This window comes from Camelus bactrianus, chromosome 25 (assembly GCF_048773025.1).
Source record: "Camelus bactrianus isolate YW-2024 breed Bactrian camel chromosome 25, ASM4877302v1, whole genome shotgun sequence".
Taxonomy (NCBI): domain Eukaryota; kingdom Metazoa; phylum Chordata; class Mammalia; order Artiodactyla; family Camelidae; genus Camelus; species Camelus bactrianus.
This window is the reverse complement of record NC_133563.1, coordinates 8,285,511-8,305,988: the sequence shown is the minus strand read 5'-3', so window position 1 is coordinate 8,305,988 and position 20,478 is coordinate 8,285,511. Positions and strand designations below refer to the sequence as shown.

At 42.8% G+C, this 20,478-nt stretch overlaps 1 protein-coding gene across 6 annotated transcripts in view; it reads right to left on the bottom strand.

Moving 5' to 3' along the window:
- The window catches only part of VPS13B (vacuolar protein sorting 13 homolog B), a 627,348-nt gene that overhangs the window by 23,830 nt on the left and 583,040 nt on the right, over positions 1-20,478 (bottom strand). For all 6 annotated transcript variants that reach the window (XM_074352634.1, XM_074352630.1, XM_074352633.1 and 3 more), the window contains 5 exons: positions 19,841-19,987; positions 17,583-17,866; positions 15,258-15,385; positions 14,849-15,048; positions 1,847-1,965 (listed from right to left, as the gene is read on the bottom strand). In XM_074352634.1, coding sequence (XP_074208735.1) covers positions 1,847-1,965; positions 14,849-15,048; positions 15,258-15,385; positions 17,583-17,866; positions 19,841-19,987 — 878 coding nt within the window. The remainder of the gene's footprint in view (positions 1-1,846; positions 1,966-14,848; positions 15,049-15,257; positions 15,386-17,582; positions 17,867-19,840; positions 19,988-20,478) is intronic.

The following is a 20,478-nucleotide window of genomic DNA, read 5'->3' as shown; positions in this document are numbered from 1 at the left end:
CACTGGCATCCAGGAAGCACTTGAAAAATATTTGTTAAATAAATGAATTAAGAAAATACGAGTAAACACTTGTACCTTTCCTACTTTGACCACAGAGTGTATAGATTGTTGCTACTATCATTAACAATGCCCTACTAATGCCCTAGATAAAACATTTCTGAAATTGTGTGGGCTTGAAATTTTGTGTTATACAATTAAAAATTCCCCCGTATTTATTTATTTATTTTAAATTGAAGTACAGTTGGTTTATAACGTTGTGTTAATTTCTGGTGTACAGCATAGTGGTTCAGTTGTGTGTGTGTGTGTGTGTGTATTTCTTTCCATATTCTTTTTTGTTACAGTCTATTACAAGGTATTGAATATAGTTCCCTATGCTATACTGTAGTACCTTGCTGTTTATTTTATATAAAGTAGTTGTGTTATGCAATTTAAAATTTAGCCTCCAGCCTTATTACAGTATTAATTTTTTACAAATACTTCTGGGCAAAGGAAACAGTCTGTCCAACCTATTTGAAATATGATAAATTCAAATTAATAATAATTTGGCAAGGTCCAAAGTAAGGAGTTCTTAACCACATACGAAAAGCAAGAAACTAAAAAATAAAAGACGGCTTAAACAAATGTATGAAAGTTGATATCACTAGTTTATATTTTAAATAATTTGAATGATAGTCATTTTTATGATTATAAAATTCTTATAGAAATTAAAATACAGAAAATTATTAAATAACCACTTACAACTGCACATCTATTAAAATTTTTCATTCTTTTCTTTTCAGTGGAATTTCAGAGGAATGTTTTCTGTGAGAATGTGTGTGCATACATGTACTTATGTGTATATATGTACATATAATTAGGATACATATATATTCAATTTTATATTTTGTTTGCTTTATTTTAGATTTATTGTATGTATTTTTCTATTTCACTAAAATCCTACAAGCCTCTTTTCTGTGGAAATACCATTTATGATACATTAATGTATCCTTTATGCCCCTACTGATGGGATTTGTACTCTGAATATTTTGCCATTATAATTAGCAATGTGATAATTATCTCTTGGCATACCTTTGCCTATTTCCCTAATGACTGCTTTAACTCTTAAGCTCTTAAAACTCTTAAAAGTGGAATTTCCAAGCCAAAGGGATTTTAAAGTTCTTACTATATATTGCTAAAGTGCTCTCCAGAAAATGGTTAACAACTTACACTTTTACTAGGACTGTATATGATGGAATATCATGGTTAATATCTCATTTAAATTTGCATTTCTTTGATTACCTGTGTTTCCTCTTCCTAGAATTTTCTGTTCATGCTTTTTGTCCTTATTTAATTTTTAGAAGGAGGGACTATCTTTGTATCATACCTACTGAATTATATGAGTTGTTTTAAAATAAGGATATTAACTCTGGTTCACATGTCTAAAACGTGATGGCGACATTCAGGTTGAAGAGGGGAAAATGTGGTTCTAAGAGGTGAATTTATTTTTGTTGTAGCTCTAACTGCTAAATCTGATTACCAATTACCAGGTTGTGCTGTGGATACAAAAGTATGAATTTGCATTTCATGCTAATGATAATGTATAATTCTAAGATGCACGTCTCAGTTTGTAAATCAGTTTGTTAAACTTTCTACAGAAGAACTGGAAGCGGTACCCACGCAAGATGATATATTGCTTCTTATTATCAGTGTCATTTAATGTTAGTAACCACATCCTTATGGAGTCCACAACAATTAACCAAAAGCTTCAATGTTATTTTCAGGGATGATGAGGAATGGTAAACAGTAAGCTGACAACTTTAACACAGGAAACTTACCATGCTGGTACTGGGATAATAATGAAGCCTACCTGTTGGTATTAGTTAAAATAGGTCCAGCTTTTCCTTCTGGGGCCACAGTGATGAAGGCTGTGCCACATCGGTGGGCAATGTCCACATAGACATAGCCAAAGCCAGTCAGAAACACAACCTGCAAAAAGTATTCAAAATCTGATTGAAAAGAAATAAAAGATGCTATTGAAATGGCTTCTGATGTCTTAAGTTCTGATTCAATACCACAAACACTTCCTGGTTATATTTCCTTTATAACCATTTTTACAGGCTATTCCGCTGACTTGGAATGAGAAAAAAAATCAAATCCAGATTTTTCAATATCCAGCTGTAAGGTTCACAGAAAAAAAAAGATGGATGACGGGGCATGAGTATCTTCATTCTCTGCTCTCTGGAATTGGCAAATAACTCTACAAGGGCTGGAGTCCCGCCATGGGCGAGCTTTACGTGTGCGTATGAATCTCTGGGGGGGAAAACCCCCTAAAACTCAAGATTTGAAATGCAATGTGCAAAAAACTTGCAGGCTCTTGAGTATTGACTTACTGCCACAAGGATGCCCTTCTATGCTGGGGACACCTGAAAACCACCAACAGGACATGCTATAATCCCCTCAAGGTCCCTCATATAACTGTAACAAGAATGTCAGATAACTTCATTTGCTTGGAGTCAAAATTAATTTTTCTTCCATGAGAAGGTGGACTAAGACCTAGAAAAAAAAGTTCTATCTCAGAAGCCAGGTGCCAGGCCAGCAGAACAGATGTCCTTTCAGCATTAAATACCGATGGTGCTTAAATGGATAAATATTTGAAAACAGAACAGAACTATTTGAAAAACAGCTCCAAGAACACCATGTTCACAGCCAGCATTACCTGAGGTTAAGGGCAAGAACCTCCCTGTGTTTGGGAACGTTGATCCTGGTGATTTGCAATACCAATGCAGGCCAAGTCTGGGCCCTTTATTATTGTTAGGACAGCAAATAAAAGAAGAAATAACTGAAAATTCCTGGGTGAGGGAACAAAGCTAGATATCCACCTGGCATGTAATGAATGTATTCTAATTCTGACCAAATGAAGAGGTACCAGGAGTCTGTGATTCTCACTCCTGGATGTGACTTCAAGACCACTGGGCTTCTTTCTTGAATAATGGCTCCTCCATCAGAAATCCTGACCATCTTCAGCATCCAGGGCACCCGGAGGTCATCTCTGCCTCTTCCCTGTCTTCATCTCCCGCTCTGCCGGCTCCTGCACTAGCTTTTTCATTCTGCAGCCATCGAATGCTGTAGCTTATTTAGGCCCCTGTCTGCCCCTCGGCACCCTCTGTGCAGAGAACATGCCTTCCCCCATGAAAGCCCTTTCCAAATCCTCTGTATCTTTGCACCTATAGGGTAAGAACACCTTATACCAGGAAGATAATTCTCTAATTTTTCTACTCCTTTCCTTAGCTTGATACCTACTCGTACATTTCTAAAAATAATTTAACCATACTTCTGTTTGATGACAAATCTTATTGTATGTATTACAGTCACTGGTTTCTATCACAGATTCAATCACTAGATTGTCAACTTCTTAAGGGCAGGAGTGGAGTCCTTTTGTATTCGCTAGTGGCATGTTTCCCAAACGGATTGTTTTGCAAAAGTATCTGTTTCAGAAAACTCTGTTTCCTGAATTTGCTCCTTTGTTCCAAGATAAGAATTGAACTGACTATGATAAAATGTGGAATGCAGCCAACCTGAAAAACGGCTCAGCTCACGAATCTAAAACAAAACAGGTACTCTCTGAGAGACACTCACATTTACAAAAAGCTATGATTTTTACAAAAAGTATGATATGTAAAGGAAATTGATCGGTTTTTTACTAGGCTTACAGACATGGGATTATTCATCTGACACAAATCTTTGTAAGGTCCTATGTTCCCATCCATATTCCCTTCTCTCGAGGACTGTCTGTAATTTCAGAGCATTCTCCGGGGTTTTAGCAGACAGTGTTAGAAACCAGAACTACCACCCCTCCCAAGAGGGAAGGAGGTGATCAGAAGAGGGAAGTACGTATTGTTCTGCTCAATCTCAAAGCGATCTGGAGGCAGTATGAAGTGAGGACACTTGGACTTCCTAAGATCGGAAAGGTAAGGCAAGCTGATTGTTTCTGTTAACTGCTCAGGGGACCTTGAAAGCAAGCAAAGCAACCCAAACCTTTAAGGTACTTCTTCTGGCCAAAAACATAGACTCTGGAGAGAAATTCTGCAGAGTGCCCCTTTCACTCACGACTAGAACGGAAGAAACCCAGACCTTAACTTCTGGTGCCTATTCTTAGTTCTTTCCGCATGTGGAGAAACAACTTATAACGTCAACCATTTTGTACAGTGTGAGCTTTAGGGATTAGAGAGTTAGGTACCTAAGTGCCAGAGGAACTGGGCACCTAAACCCAGGTCCCCCGGAAATTAAAATCAGTCCTTGTCTTGGTCTCATGTTTGATCATTTAATCATCCAATCATTTATTGGATGTTTAAAGCCAAGTTCACAAATAATGAAATAAGAGCTAGCAGTTCCAGGGTAGAGATGTATAAAATGCTTCTCCCCCTTAGGGTGTTAACTACCAGAGTCTTCAGTATAAGTTTGTGAGGGCAGCAGTTTTGTGTGCATTTTCTTCAGTATTTATAACCAGCGCCTCGTGCTCAATGAAGATCTGAATGGACATCATCTCGATGTGGTTCCTGTGGTAGAGACTTCCAGTGTCCACCAACGTCGAGCTGCCCTCTCCTTCTCAGCGGGGAGTGGGGTTATACTCCCTGCCCCACTGCTGTGGCAACGTGACTAGCTCTGGCCAACGGGCTGAGGGCAGAACTGACAGATGTCAGTTCTAAGCCAAAGCATAAACGCGCCAGCCTTCTCCCCTGCTGCAGAGACGGAATAAAGGCTTTATGTTCCGTATCACTGGTGGGCCGCATCCAAGCAGATGCCTGTTCTTTGAAATAGTTCTATTGGAACATAGCTATGTTCGTGTATTTACATACTGACTCTGTCTAATAGCAGAGTTGAGAACTTGTAAAGAGACTATGGAGCCTGCAAAGCCTGAAGTATTTACTATGTAGACCTCAAAGAAAAAGTCTGCTGACTCCTGTTCTACGTAGCTGTGGTAGACTGTTAGACAGTCACGGAATTGCACATCTCAGGATCCATGCCCTTGTTTAATCCCTTCCCATAATGACACAGAGCTTGGCTTTGCAACTTTCTTCAGCTAACGGGATGTCAGCAAGCACGAGACAAGAAGAGGCATGATACAGCTTGCTTTTCGAGGTTTATCCTCTTGTCAACCATGCGAGGAAGCCTGGTCTAGTTTCCCTGCGAGGGAAGGACCACATGGTAGGAGAGCTGCCCAGACTTCCCAGCTGAACTCATCCCTAGCCAACCCCCCTCTTGAATGCAGCTGCATGAGTGATCTCAGGTTCATCATGCAGAAACATCACCCAACCAGACCCTCCAAATCACTGCTGTTTCAAGTCTCCATGCTTTGGGGTGGTTTGTTACAATGGGGCAATGGAAGATGATGGAGCCTCCATCAACCTGGGTCCCTGTGTGACCATGCAGAACAGAGCCCCCTGGTGACGAGCACTGGCCATGCAGCACGAGCAAGGAGGAAAAGCTAGGATGAGGGCCGGGCAGCATAATGCAGCCTATACTGACAGAGAGAGATACTGGTCACAGTAGGGTTCCAGCAAAAACCTAAAATACGACTCCTTGGCTTAATGGTAGGCAGTAGAAATTGCTATTGAAAGCTACAAGAATGGGAACTCATGTTACAAAGCAGCAAGACACTCAGTAAAACCACTGTCTGAGATGACTTGAGAGGTAGATTGTACACCTAATAGATTTATTTGTAGCTCTAGAAGATGAGGTTTGAAAACAAAATATTAGCAGTGTGTGTTGGCTGCTGCTGGCTGCGCCTGGCAACGTATTATGAAGAAGACATGAGCTCAGGAAAGAACTAGCCAGTTTGCAAATAAAAATTAAAGAGAAGAAAGAGATTCCAGAAATTCAGGGCTCTGCAGAGTTAGAAACGCTTTCAAACCCCAAACAGCCAGAGATAAAATGTAGTCTTTGGACATGCTGAGGGCCACGTATAGGCATCCCGCTCACTGCTAAAACTCCTTAACTGTTTCAGTAACCGAGAAAAAAGTTTAGATGGAGAGTATAACTTTGCCACACAGGCTGTTTTAAATTCAGACAGAGGTAGGGAAGCAAGATAGCACAGAAAATATGTCTTAAGAACTAAGGATGTGGTTATTAGCATGTGGGATTCTCCGGAATCAAACAGATAAGAAGTCCACCGAGTTCTGGAGAAATCACTATTGCCTAATTAATTCACGAACATGGACTAAAGAAGACTGGGATTGACTAGGGCTCAATACGCCTTCAGATGTGGCCGAGGAAGCCCTCGGAGGGTAAACCAGGGACTGGAAGAATGATGGTAAAAGAGTGCTTCCACAAGCAGCGAGAGGGCCTGAAGACTGCTCCCAGCTTCCAAGGTGTGCCTGCAGGGCGTGCGGGGAAACTTCAGAACTGTCATGGACAAGAGGCTGGGTATGCCTCTCATTCCCCCTTTTTCTAATTTGGAGGAGTTACCACCATTCTCTTGTCCTGTCATTTGGCAGGGGGCTGATGGGATCATAGGTCTCCAGATGAAAACAAGTCACATCCAGACTCAGAGAGCACCACTCAGAAGTATGCGATTTCCAGTGGGATGTGGTGACTGGTTAGAACCCTGGGGAGATTTGTTCTGTTGTGTTTGGGGCGGCAGTGTGGGGGGTGGAGTGGAGAATGAAGTGAATGATTAATGGCCGAGTGGATTATTTTTTTTGGGTTGTTTGTTATTACAGTATAAGCTAGTCAGTCCTGATGGATGCTGTCGTGTAGTTGTTTTTCACTTTCTTCGCGTTGGTAGTGTGAGGGTGTGCGTGGAAAGCTACAGGCGACATACAGTAAGAGAACTCAGATCAGTAAGTAAGCACTTAGACAAGAAAAACTTTGAAGCCTAGGTCCTGCCTTCTACATAGTACATTATCTTTTCCTACAATTACCAGCAAGAACAGTGTAATATGACCTGTGCTTTGCTGTATATTCAGCTATCTTTATTAAAATGGTTATTTACTATATTTACAGCCAACAAACAATATTTTAAAAAATTTATACCAGTTTAATTTTACAGAGTAAGTAAGTTACAAGGTGATGCCTAGGAAGTAACTGAAATTCTTGAAAGTCCATCTCTCTTCCTTTCTCTCCCATTCCCCCCACCCCACACCCCCCCTGCACCACTCCCTCCAGGCAATATGTGACAATCCAGGGATAACCAAGAGGGAGTTAGAAAGCATCCCAGTGCTGCGGCTGAGTTACGGAACAGGTATCCCTGTTATTAAGAGGCCTTAAGCTGCACACTCCTCCAGTTTGTACTAATTTCCTCTTCAGCTGGTCTTCGTTCCCATTATAGTGTCTCTTGTTGGACTTCATCACTCTCCAGTTCTCCCTCTACCCGACTCATCTCACCCCGACCCCCTCACATTTTCACTTCCTTGTTAATGGTTAATTTTATGTCCACTTGGCTGGTCATGGGGCATCCAGATTAAAACATTATTTCTGGATGTTTCCAGGGGAGATTTGCATTTGAATGTGGGTGGGCATCACCAATTCATTGAGGGCCGGAGTAGAACAAAAGGTGGAGAAAGAAAGAATTTGCCCCCTTTTTGTCACCTCTCTGTTTGAGCTGGGACATTTCATTTCATCTTCTTCTGCCCTTGGACTGGAATTTTACGCTATGGGTTTCCCGGGTTTCCAGCATGTCTCTAGCAGATTGTGGGATGTCTTAGCCTCCATAAACTGATTTAATCACATGGCAGTCAGACATTGCATTTGTTCTGCTGACTTTCTGCAAAAATTCATAAAACATTTCACCCTCTATTTGGGTAAGGAATAAATATAAAATTTACTTATACCTCCAGATCAAACAGTTTGTTAAGGAATGTTTTAAGAAGGCAAAGCATGGTACAGAAGAATTCAAGACTCAGACTTTGAAGGGAGGAAGAGAGTTCCACATGATTGAAGTCTGACCTGCAGAGGGAGGAAGGAAGGGAGTGAGAGGAGCTTTCCTGGTCGCGGGGAGTGGTTTGTCTTCAGCAGTCCAGTGGGCTGGAGAGGCTTTTCTGGGCTGGCCCTGTGTTTTAGCAATCACTTTGGTGGAAGTCGTGGAGACAGATTTGAGGGCAGGGAGGTGATAACAGAGAGACCTTTTAAGGGGCTACTGCTAAAATCTGAGAGAGAGAGAGATGATAAATAAAAGGCCTGAGGTAGACCCTGGTCACAGAGAGAAGGGGCAGACACAGAGACACTTCTGAGGAATTTCTACCACAACCTGGTGACTTACTGGATGTGCAGGGGAAGAGAGAGAAAGACAGGCTTGGGACCTAGACAGTCCTGGGTTTGAATCCCAGGTCCACTTGCTCTGTGCAAGTTAACCTCTCCGAGCTTCAGGAAGCATTCACCTTTATGAGATGTGATGTGGACTAATGACAATATTTGTCAAGTGCTTGACATAAAGCAGGCAGTCCATACAAATTTATATCAATGTTGTTTAAAGTTTTTATACTGGGAAAATAGTGACGACATTAACTGAAGTACAGACTCTAGGAGAAGCTGGCTTGTGGAATGGAAAAGGGTCACTTTGGTTTCAGACGATGGCGATGGTTTGAGGTGGCTGTAGGTCTTTCAAGCGGAGATGTCTGGCGGGTGGCTAGAAGTAGAGATTTGAGCTTGGGAGGGATGTGGGGGCCAGAAATAGACATCTGGGAGTGATGGGGTGATAGTTGGTAGCTAAAGCTCTGAGATGAATTAGATCTCTCAGAGGGGAAACAAAGGGGGGACGAATTTCTAAGATGATCAAGGTAGAAAAGATTGGACAAAGATGAGAAGAAAACAGCAGACATTCTGGGTGTATTATTCCCTCTGTATACTTATTGAAAAGTATTTCAGGGAAATCCCTACTCCCAAGTATCTTTGGTAGCAATGGGGACTCAACCAGAACAAACTGGAAACACACAGGAGACTCTAGACCAGGCCACTTGGCAGATGTTGGAAGTGGGTGCCAACTTGCTGATATCTCTTCTGGCCCTGATCTGGGGTGTGAGGGAGAGAAGTAAGCAAGAAGCCAAAACATCTGCACTACACATATGCTAAATCAGGTACTCACTTGGATCAGTACCTTCTTCTCTCTGTAAGAATCTGGGGACTGGGGCTAATGAGAGCTCTGAAAATGACTGCATGCTCTGGAAGCATCAGTGCTCAGGCTTCCTCCTGTCTGATCTGCACCAAATGGACCGATGACACATTGGAGTCCTGGCTCCTCAAGGCATTTACTGAAGTGTCTCATGATGCTCTTGTAAGCAAGATAAGAAAAATATCTTATACAGTAGAGATTAAAAGTGCTTTTAGATGCATTTTCTTATTTAAGAAATGTGGGCTAGATGACAGTAGAGTTTGGTGCATTAGTGGCTGATTGAACCCATGCATTAGGGAAGTGTCTGGTGATTCACCAGTATGTAGACCTTGGACTTGTCCTGTTCAATGCATTTATTAATGACTTGGATGAACACATAGACTGCATGCTTACCACATCTATAGATGACATAAAGCTACTAGGGATTCTTAATATGTTGGATGACAGCATCACAATTTTTTAAAAAAGTGATTTCAACAAGTAGACTATGCCAATAGCAACAAGATTTAATTTATTGGGGATAAATGTAAAGTCCTGTCATTGGGTTCAAAAAGTCAACTATACAGCAAGTCATACGATAAAGACCTGGGGGATGTGGCTGACCACGAGTTCAATAATAACAAACAGTCTGAACTTGTTAATAAAAAGCTAACTCAATCTTCTACTTTATTAATGGAAGCATAGGGAGGTAATAGCTGGTTAGACCACATTTGGAATACTGTGTGTAATTCTGGCTGCCAGATTTTTAAAAGGGAACAGAACACGCTAGTGTGTTCAGACAAGGGTAACTGTGGTGATGGGTCTGGAAATCACATTTACTGAAGGAATGATTCAAGGAACCAGAAATGTTTGGCCTGGATAAGGGAACACTTAGAGAAGATGTTGAAGCTGCCTTCAAATAACTGTAGTGCGGCTGTATTAAAGGGGAAGAAAACATTCTGTGATGCCCCAGAGGGCTACACAAGGAAGGATGAATGGATGCTACAGACAGAGCTTTTGGTTTGATACAAGCAGAAATTTTCTCATAGTCCCTGCTGGAATAAGCCATGACTGGTACCCTGGGAGTCTTCCGAGGTGGGATGTCATGGAGGGGACTCTTGTTTTAGGGAAAAGGGGAAATCAGAAAATCTCTTCTAACCTGTGCTTTCACTGACTTTCAGGTAGCAATGTCTGTAGCCAGGGCAGGACTCCACATGGCAGTGACCTCAACTTGGTGGAGGAAAGACAAGACCAAGCCACATGTGCGCAGACCCAGGTTCCAGCCTGATGCTACTTAATTAGAAAGAACCCAGCGGATTACTCTTTAAGCCTCAACCCTCTCATCAGTAACGTAAACATCAAAATTACTGCCCTGACTATCTTAGAATTTTTGCAGTGATCAAAGGCTCTGTGTTAGGACTTACTACTTGACCGCATTTATTTAGTTACTCAGGTGCCTTGAAGGTGGGAATTACACATTATTCGGGGCAAGGGTTTGGCCTTTGATAGGTTCTCAGCAAAAGCCTGTTGAATAATTGAAAGAATGGGGACTGTCAGACGTGAAAGCGCTCTGTAACGATACAGAGCTCACTGGAGAAGAAAACAGCTGAGGCTGACCTGGCTAAACACTTCTGCTAAGGGTCAAAGATCATGAGAATTTACTGGATCTTCGTAGAAGAGAAATTACTGGCAAAGGGAACGTTTTAATCTGCTTTTTGGGGTTCAAACTGCTCCTTCTTTGGCTCAGTAACTGCTTTTCATGAATAATTCAATCACTTTCCATGGCTCCTAAGATAAAAATGGAAATCCTTGATTGGAGCGACAGGATCTTGCCAGGTTTGGCCTTGAATTGCCTCACTGGCCTCCTCTCCCTCCCCCTCTTCCTTCCTCTGGCACTACCAACACACTGGCAGCTAGGTCCCTGAAAGGCCCACGTGCACGCTCTGAGCACCAAAGCTCTGAATATGTTGTTCTTTCTGCCAAGAAAACTCTCCTGTTCTCTTGTCTACTTAATGCCTGTTCCTCCGTGAGGGCACAGACGCACGGTCGACTGGCCAGGGACACACTCCTTGGCCTCTCACACTGGTCTGCTGGGGACAGCACAACTGTACCTATCTTTCCTTCAGAGCTGTTATCAGAGTTCACAACAAGAAACGACCTACGTGATCGCTTGCTTGTTAATTACCTCCTCCCAACGCAGTCTGCTTGAGGGCGAGGCTGTGTTGCATTTCTGTTCCCGTGCTTTACACCAAAACTCTCACGTCTGACATGCGCTAGAAGCTCCCTAAGTGCTTGCTGACTGAATGACTAAAGTGCACTTCGCAATGTTTATGTTAGTTAAATGGTAACTACGATGTTTTCTTTGTACTTTTTTGGTTTGGAATTTTTCAGAAGAATGTTGCCTAACTCTGACAAAAATAAGGTTTCAGGCTGTATCAGTTATTGAAATCACATACACTATGACAGGATTCTAAACTATTTCCCTGATGGGGTCAAAATTATGACTTAAAATGATCAACCTAAGCTTACTTTTCATGCCTTTACTTATTTATTGAGAATCTAAAGATATTTTCCCCCTCAAGTCTGGCTCTCAGCCACAGCTGCCGCTGCAGGGCCTCTGGCTGAGACACCTTCTGACTGGGTGTGAGCCGGGGACACGACCCCAGAGAACCCACAGCAATGAGAATTTTGCAGCCTGCATGCTCTCAGGTCTTTTTGATAACTCTTGATCCAAAGAATACTTCTTTGGGTGATTATAAAGTGGTTTTCTGCCTCTTCCCTCCCATATTGCACCTCAAAATTATACCACATGACACGGTCCTATTTACAAAATCGAGGCAGTTGCGTACCTATGACTGACAACAGCTAAGTGAGTTTTCTCCCTTGCGGCATAATGGGGATTTTACGGTGTTTTAATTCTGCTTTTTTAGGTCAGCTTTGAATTTCACATCACGTGCCTCAGAGCCAGGGCCGAGGAAAAGCTTCTGGGAGACAAGCTCACTCCTACAGGAGGGCTGCCTCCTTTCATCGGAAGACACAGCTCCCCACGCTCCCTGGTGATTTATATGTCCTGGTGTGTTACTGAGGAGATGTCAGTGAGGGTTTGAAACAAATCTTCCTCCAGGGTAGGAAGTAAACCGTGGTCTGCAGGACATATGGCCCGCAGCTCCTTAAAGATTAATGGGAACATGAGACTTTGCTGGGTCCTCAGACCAGGGATGATAAGGGTGTTGGAAAGAGTACCTCCTCTTAGCTTTGAAGTGTCCCTGACTACAAAGGTTTGAGGAAATTTAGAGTGAACGGGAATCCCCAAACTAAGGTTTGGCAGGCACAATGCCTATTGTAAAGAATTCTCTAGGCATATATAAGCAAGTTTCAAAAACCTTCATAACGATGCAGGGGAGCTCTGGGACCCTCAAGTAGTTGGTGATATTTATTTTGTAAATTCCCAAGACAAGACGGGGGATGTGTCCTAAGGCCATACAGACCCAGCAGCTTCTCCCTGTTCATCACATGAGCACTGCAGATGGAAATCACAGCCCTCAGTTTGGGGCCACCACACTTGCAGGTCTCCAAGGTGAGCGGGGACCCCAGCCTGCTCAGCCCCTGTCCCTGGCCACGTCTGTCACCTGTCTGCACAGCTACTGCTCTCCCCGGGCCCCCACCCTTTCCCTCCCTCTCTCTTAGCAGCTGATTCAAACCATGCTTCACAGCAGACTTAAGGCCACCGAGCATCACTTCACCCCATTTCTCAGCCCTGTTCCTCCAAAGATCTCTACCTATATCTCTGCCCAGCCCCACCTCTCTTCCATCGTCAGAGAAGAAGGCGCGGTCCTCCTGCTCGAGTAGAATTACACCCCCGGAGCTTTGGACTTGCCACTCCTCTTTCCTGTGGTCACGGCTGCTTGACTGGCTCCTCTCCTACCGTAATAAAGGGCGACCCCCCAACCCCCGATCTCATTTGCTTCATAGCCGTACTCCTGAAAAGAGCACTTCCCACCCATTCTCGCTCTCCCTCACTTCCACTGCCTCTGAACTTGTAACTTCCAGTGCTCATCGTGCCTGCCCTCTTCTCCCTGCCTTCCACCTCCTAGGCTTCCTCTTTCAGGGCCTTCATGTTTCCACCCCGCCCGGCCTCTCCCCCTGCTACGCACGACACTCACATGTTGGAGTTTCCCAAGGTTAGCCTGCGACCTTCTTTCCCTCCTTCACAAGATCTCTCTTGGGAACCTCATCTTCTCACTCATTCATTCAGTCATTCATCTATTCGTTTGATATTTATTCACATCTGACTGTGTTGACAGGCACTCTGCTGTAGGCCGAGGATGAACAGGGCAGGTATCTGACCACCAGGGATCCTGACTTGGTAGGAAATCATTTCCAGAAATAAGTGCCATTAAATGTTACAAATGTTATTGGAGTATGTAGGGGGTCCTGGGGGTGGGGAGGAGACCTCACCGGGGTGGAGAGATCCCTTGAGAGATGAGACAGAGTGTGCCAGCAGGACGGGGGAAGAGGGGAGTTAAGGCTTGCCTGACTCCAAAGCATCTGCTCTGACCACTACGCGTGAACGCTACTTCCTACAAGTCCCTTCCCTGGGAACACGTGGGACTTAGGCCACGTTCCCTCTGGACGCCTTAGTTTTCACTTCTGTAACCTGGAGAGGACAGTTCCTATCTTGCGTGACTGTTGCAAAGGCTAAATAAGAATGAATGTAAAGTGCTCATTAGCACAATGCCTGGTATACAGTAAGCGATTATGAAATAACCACTGTCATTATTGTAAATACATTCATAAATTGTGTTTTGTAACCATTACAATAGGACCTACTTCAAAGCTTGTTGTGAAGATCAAATGAACTAATAGATGTGAAAGAACTTTTGCAAAGTACACAGTATTATTTAGCCATAAAAAGGAATGAAGTTCTGACAACATTACAACATGGCTGAACCTTGAAAATGTTATGTTAAGTGAAACAAGTCAGACACCAGAGGACGAATGCTGTATGGTTCCACTTACATGAGGTGCCTAGAGTAGGCAGATCCAGAGACAGAAAGCAAAACAGAGATTACCAGGGACTAGGGAGGGGGAGAACGGGAGTTATTGCTTAATGGGTACAGAGTATCTCTTTGGGATGAAGAAAAGTTTCTGGAAATAGATAGTGGTTATGGTTTTACAACATTGTGCATGTATTTAATGCCACTGAAGTGTACTTTAAAATGATAAATTTAAGTAGAGCAGAAAGGAAATGCTAGGTTCCTGTGCCGTTTTCAACAAAAATAACACCATTAGCATCCAGAGTAAGACAAGAGACAAACCAGGACATAGATCTGTTCAGGTTTTTAAAACTGTCCTTATGTTTGCAAAGTTTCATGTACTCCTGGGATAAGTATGTATATTTTTAAACAAGCAAATTTTCAAAAGAGGCAGTTAAACTAGGGTTGGCATTATGGTTGTCCTAAAATCTGGAGAGTTGGACCACCTTCTTAATGGCAGAAGATAAGTAATTTAATTTCATTTTTGACCTTGGATTTGACCCAGGAGGGGAAGCTTTACCAAGCGCTCCTCTCTTATATCTTCAAAGTAGGGCATACTTTGGAGATACATGCTTGGTTTGAGAATTCATAACCAAATGAGGATGTAAAAGTGGACACACGTGTGCCCTCACACAGAGACAAGAAGTTCAGCATTTAGAAAACTATGTTTAAAAACAGACAACCATGGAAACCCTAGAAAAGGGACTTTTTCTTTGGGCTTTGGCAGGAACGCACGCGGCCCACTGACCTGTGTTCCCTGATGGTTGATGTCGACGGCATCACTCCACTCGGTCGTTATTCCCTCCAGCAATTCCACTCTCAGAAGGAGGCTGGGAAGTATGTCTCTGGTCCTGCAGTCTGGGTAACTGGAAATCTGATGATACAGCTCATGATGGATTGAGCACTCAGGAGGAACTCTTCGGCAATACACCTCAAACATTGGAATATCTAAGAGTGAAAAAAAAAAAAGGCATAGGCAGACTGAGGCCTTGAAGACAAAGACTTGGGGATATTAAACGTAAGTGGTGAGAGAAACTTCTGGAAGTTTACTTAAAGAATAATATTTTTATTTAAGGATCACAGGAAACTATTAAGTCAAAAATCTCCAGAAAGAAGATAGGTTTTATATTATTTAAATTCAATATTGTAACATATACCTTTAATATTTTCCTTTATAAGTATTGTTACTGGGCATCTGTTGTGGAAGATTATTCGAGGGTTAGGGTCTTCGGAGAGGGTTAGATAGGTCACCCCCAAGTGTTCCTGATACGTCAGTGCTACCGCCCTGGAAGAGAAGCCAATCACAGGACAGAGATGGTTTAGAAACAGATGCATGCTTTCTCTCCTGGTACATGTTCATTCGGATTTGCAATATTCTGAACCTCTGTAACATCTCTCTTATACATCAGAGGAAATGTTTTCAGAGAAATGAGGCCGTCCTCTCATCTATTAACTGCCAAGCACTATTATTAATTTTTTCTTGACAATAGTAACACGTATTTATATGAAATATTAAAAAAAATGTGAAAAATTATTTAAAATAAAAATCCTGCAGCTTCTACCACTCAGAGAGAATTACAGACGTGCTAGCTTTTCCTGCTGCTCTTTTCCCCTCTCTGCACATGTGCTTTAATCTCTTCTGATGGGCTGCCTTCTTCCTCAAAAGCGCTTGGTAAATTCTGGCAAAGGGGGAGCCGATGTGCTTTTAGGAGGACGACTGGAGAATCTGGGTGTCTGCTCTGTTTTTGTTCTACAGGTAGGTAGGCTCACTATGTCTGCTGTCCATTTTCACAAGATCATCACACCTTACAGGATCTCCATTGTGACTACCAAGAGCAAAACTGTATTTTCTATTTGGCATCAGAAACATTGCTGTGCGGGCATAGGCTGCCCTCTACAACAGACAGAGGGAAACTCTCCCATTTAGACCTAGAGACCACCAAACAATGTTTTATATCAAAGCAGGAAAAAGAATTCTCTCTGAAGTTTAAATTACAAAGAAGGCATATACTTGCCAAATGTGACCCTTAGTTTACACGGATTATAAGCGGTCAGTAACACACTAAAGAATTTCCCATTCACCATCTACCCTGTTCGCCAGCATGAATCCTTCCCAAAGACTATCTGTCTGAGATGTCAAGATGAACTGTACATTAGCATTTGAGGAAACACCAACACATGTGCACTGTCGTACTGAGGGGAGGACAAAGAGGAGGAGATGAAACACTTCAGAGTATAATCTTTGGATTGACAATGAAATTCAATCCCAGCCTAATTCTGGAAGAGCCGGGCAGGCCAACCTCAGAGAATGTCTCACTTAAAGTCAAGAAAGTGGGTACCAGGACTAAAATATGGTACATTCAATCTAATACCTATCTTATTATTTATAGATAAGGTTAAATTACATTAATAAAATCTTAGAAACTTTAACATAATTTCTCATTGTGTTATTTTAAATTCTGCCTCTCAGTTTTAAAAATAAGTTTGGTTTTCTACACATAGGTTTACACTGCTTTCAAAAATACTTCCTTAAACTTACCACACTTAACTTCTCTAACCAGAACATTAAGGACAGCCAATCCTCTGGAGTTAGAGATGGAAAGTGTTGATAAAATCAGGGATGTTTGTGAATGTTGTGAAGGAAGAAAGGATGTGTGTGGGGAACAGAGCCTTACCATTATGGATGACTTGAGTTAGGAAGTTATCTTTTGAAATACTACCTCTAGCAATCTCTATATACATCAAAGTTAAGATGGCTAAAATCTCCAATAAAGTCTATAAATTCATAATCATGAGAATAAGGTACCTCTCATAAGGTCACAATATGTTTTCTTTTGTACTTTTAACATATACCATAAATAAGTTATTCCCGACAGCTACAGAAAGGACGTACTGCGTGCAAAGCGACCACAAAATAAAAATCCGGTAAGAGCAAACCATTACACGTCTCTGGCTTGATTCTGTGGTTGTTATTTGCATAACTGGTAATTGGTAATTGGAGCAACTTGCGTGCAGGAACAACCCAGAACAGAGTCTTCTGTAACTTGTGTTTATCTAAGTTATCTCTCAATAACTTTTTGGGAAAAATTCCATGTTGAAGTAAAAGTAAAATATGGGAAGAGAAAATGCTTTCCAACTTGACTCTCTCATATTTTAACCTTTATTTCTTATCACTTGACAGAGGCTAAGAAGTCATAAAAGAAGGCGATCTGTTCATTATGATAGATAGGTGCTGCTATTCTATGGTACCAACACCACATTTTCCCCGGGTTTAGGCTGTGTTAGGGGAAAAATCTCATCCGTAGTACACCGGGATATCCTATGTGTGATCATAACCCTTGCCCAGTTGTAAACCATACCTAGAAGCCGCTGAAAATAAAAATCAAACCTAATTTTACATGCGGTGAGCCCCACAACTATCCTGTCTTTTCTGGTACCTGGATGAATGAGCAAAGAAGGGCATTTACATAAACGTAAACTACCTGGTGCAGAATCCATTTTCCCTACAATTCCCGAAGGGCACGGCCACACTCTGTCTGGGAAACTCCGGTCTGACCAGAGCTGGCAGGCTCCAACACTGTGAGCTGCCGGCAGCTGCGGCAGCGGAAAAGGCCAGCAAGATCTGTTTTTGAAGCAGGGATGCATCCAACGCTGACTGACTGATGTCAGGCATTAAGTCCCAGCAAGGGAGGGAGCTGGATGTCACAGCAGGCGGCTCACCACCCGGGCAAACGCTGTAAGTAGTGCTGTCTGGAATATGAAAATACTGAAAAAAGAAAAAGTGCAGAGAGCACCGTTACTATAGTCACACTGAGAAGTTAAGGTCTTTAGAGAACAGCTTCTAAGAAACCAGAACTGTGTATTCTCAGGAGGTAGCCAGGTGGGGGACATGGGAATATTGGAAGACCTGTTCCCATGAGAAAGCCCTAATGAGATGATTACAAGCAGTGAAGGCAGGGTCTGCTCTTCTAGGCATAATGAAACGTGATAGAGCTGGTGTGATTTAAAAGGTGATGTAAAGTTCTTGATATCCCCCAGGTATTGCAAAAAATCCAGATGCTGGTGGTAGAAATGCCATTTGTTGGGAGGGAGTCCTCTTGGAAAGGTATGGCTGCACGAAGAGGGTGGCGGGTGCCCTGGGGGACCTTGGAAAGAACAGACCTGAATGAGATACAGAAGGTAAGCTGGGAGCTCAGAAGATGCACTTTTTTTGAAGGCTCATCCCGAGGGAGCAGGAAACTCTGATCTCCAGCCCTCAGTTAGAATTCCAAACGCTTTCTGGCACATGAGAAGAATCTCAGAATTTGAGACTTAAAAAGGGCCTTAGAGATAATTTATTGGCACCTCCTCTTCCACAGCGAGGGAGCTGTTTTCTAGAGCGCCGATGATTTGTCCAGCAGCACGGAGCCGGGTGTGGCAGACCCTGGCTGGAAGCCAGCCTTCCCCCTGCCCTGGTTGCTGTTTCTCCCACTGTCTCAGACAGTCTCCTAGAGAGGGTAGGGATTATCATGTCTTTAAAACATTCCCACACCTGCCCGAAGCAGGGTCAGGGTTGGAAAAAGGGGCCCCCTCGGCTGCAGAAAGAACGAGGATTTCCACTTCTCTCCAGGAGCCGATTGTGAGCTGGTGTAGAGGGGGCTGCCGGCAGCTCTCATTTCCTGAGTGCCCAGCATTCTTCCTCATATCATCTCATTTAATCTTCACCCAAACCCTGCAAGGAATGGAAAATTGTGCCCATTTTCAGATGAGGACGTGTCAGTCTGGAAAACTCTGACCCCAAATCTCAGGGTGGGGAGAAGCAGGAACATTATCAGGGCACAGGCTGGTTCTATCCTCAAATCCTCAACTACAGCTCAATTATCATTGACCTCTACTTCCTGACAGGGGACTTCTGGTCACCTATTTATTTTATCAGTACTTCAGTGACCCAAGATGAAATTCTAGTATTCTGACATTTTATAAATACTATAATGCTTCCTAAGCATCCTTGTGTATTGTTCTAATGTAATTTTTAGGAGCTGAAAGTAAGGGATAACAATAAATGCAGATGAAAGCAAAGAAAAATAATACTTTCCTATATGATGGTTTCAATAGCATAAAATAATAGCATACCACTTAGCATATTCTGTTTTTAAGTCCTTTTAAATATCCCCTTACTCTCTTAAAATGAAACTGTTCATCTGAACTGTATCAAGAACTGAATAAAAAAAAAATCCTCCCTGGATTCATTTCCCGAATATTGTGCCATAGAGACGTTAACATAAATGAGCTGGTACGTTGTTTTCACATTTCCTCTCCTTGCGGACACAGAGCTCAGTGCTCCCAGATCTGGGGCTCGTCTGGGCTGGGCCTTCGGCACACATGGCTCCTTCAGGCAGCACAGCCTGTGAAGCAGATGTTCTTTTCCACGAGACGGTCCTCAGGCCCACTTCCCGCCGCCGGTGCGGCCCGGCTTTAGTGAGGGCGCCCGCGTGCGCGGCAGCCTCCGGGCAGGCGGCGGCCGCACTCCGCCCGCAGCTGCCGGGATCTGCGGCTTCGTAGGACGTCTCCGCGTCCAATTACCTTGGAAGCGCTGCCCGAGACGGCCACGGCTTTAATGAAAGCAAAACTACACGAATCTTTACCTAGATTCTGTGTGAGCTTTTCATTTGTTCTAGGTTAAAAAAAAAAAAAAAAAGCTGATCTAATTATTACTTATTTATCAAAACTTAGACAAATCAGTCACGTTTGAATTGCTTACCTCCTTTCCAGAGTGGGGTCTGGAGACAGATAACTGTGGTTTATAAAACATCTGATACGGCGTAGTATTGATTATTGTAGTCTTGTCTTCAATCTGAATGATCTGTATGCCTTGCTGGACCATGGAGGAAACGCAGAACTGACATAACTGCGGGACAGTTGAGGAAAGAGTACTTTAAACAATGTGACATGGCATAGAAAAATCTGATTATTTTCGAAAGGCCATTTTAGCCACTGGTTTGACCAGGACGATGTCAATTTTACCTTTTGTCCCACAGTACTTCATACAGTTCCTTTTCAGTCTCAAAACTGTCAGTATCTGCTTTTCAACAGGGTGCTTTAGCCGCTACTGTGTGGTTTTCAAGTTATTTAACCAATTCCTTCACAAAATATTTATTTATATAGTACTTACACCTACACCGATGCCACTTATCTTTTCCAACATAAACAAATCAATCCAATTGACACAACACTGTAAACTATACTTCAATACAAAAAAAGAAAGAAAGAAAAGAAAAAGAAGTCCATCCAGCACTCCCTCCCTCCTCCTCATGCTCATCCCAGCAACCACCTCACCGTAGGTATATGTGGACCACGGGGAGTTCTGACAACTGTAATACTGATGGCAATAATGAAGAA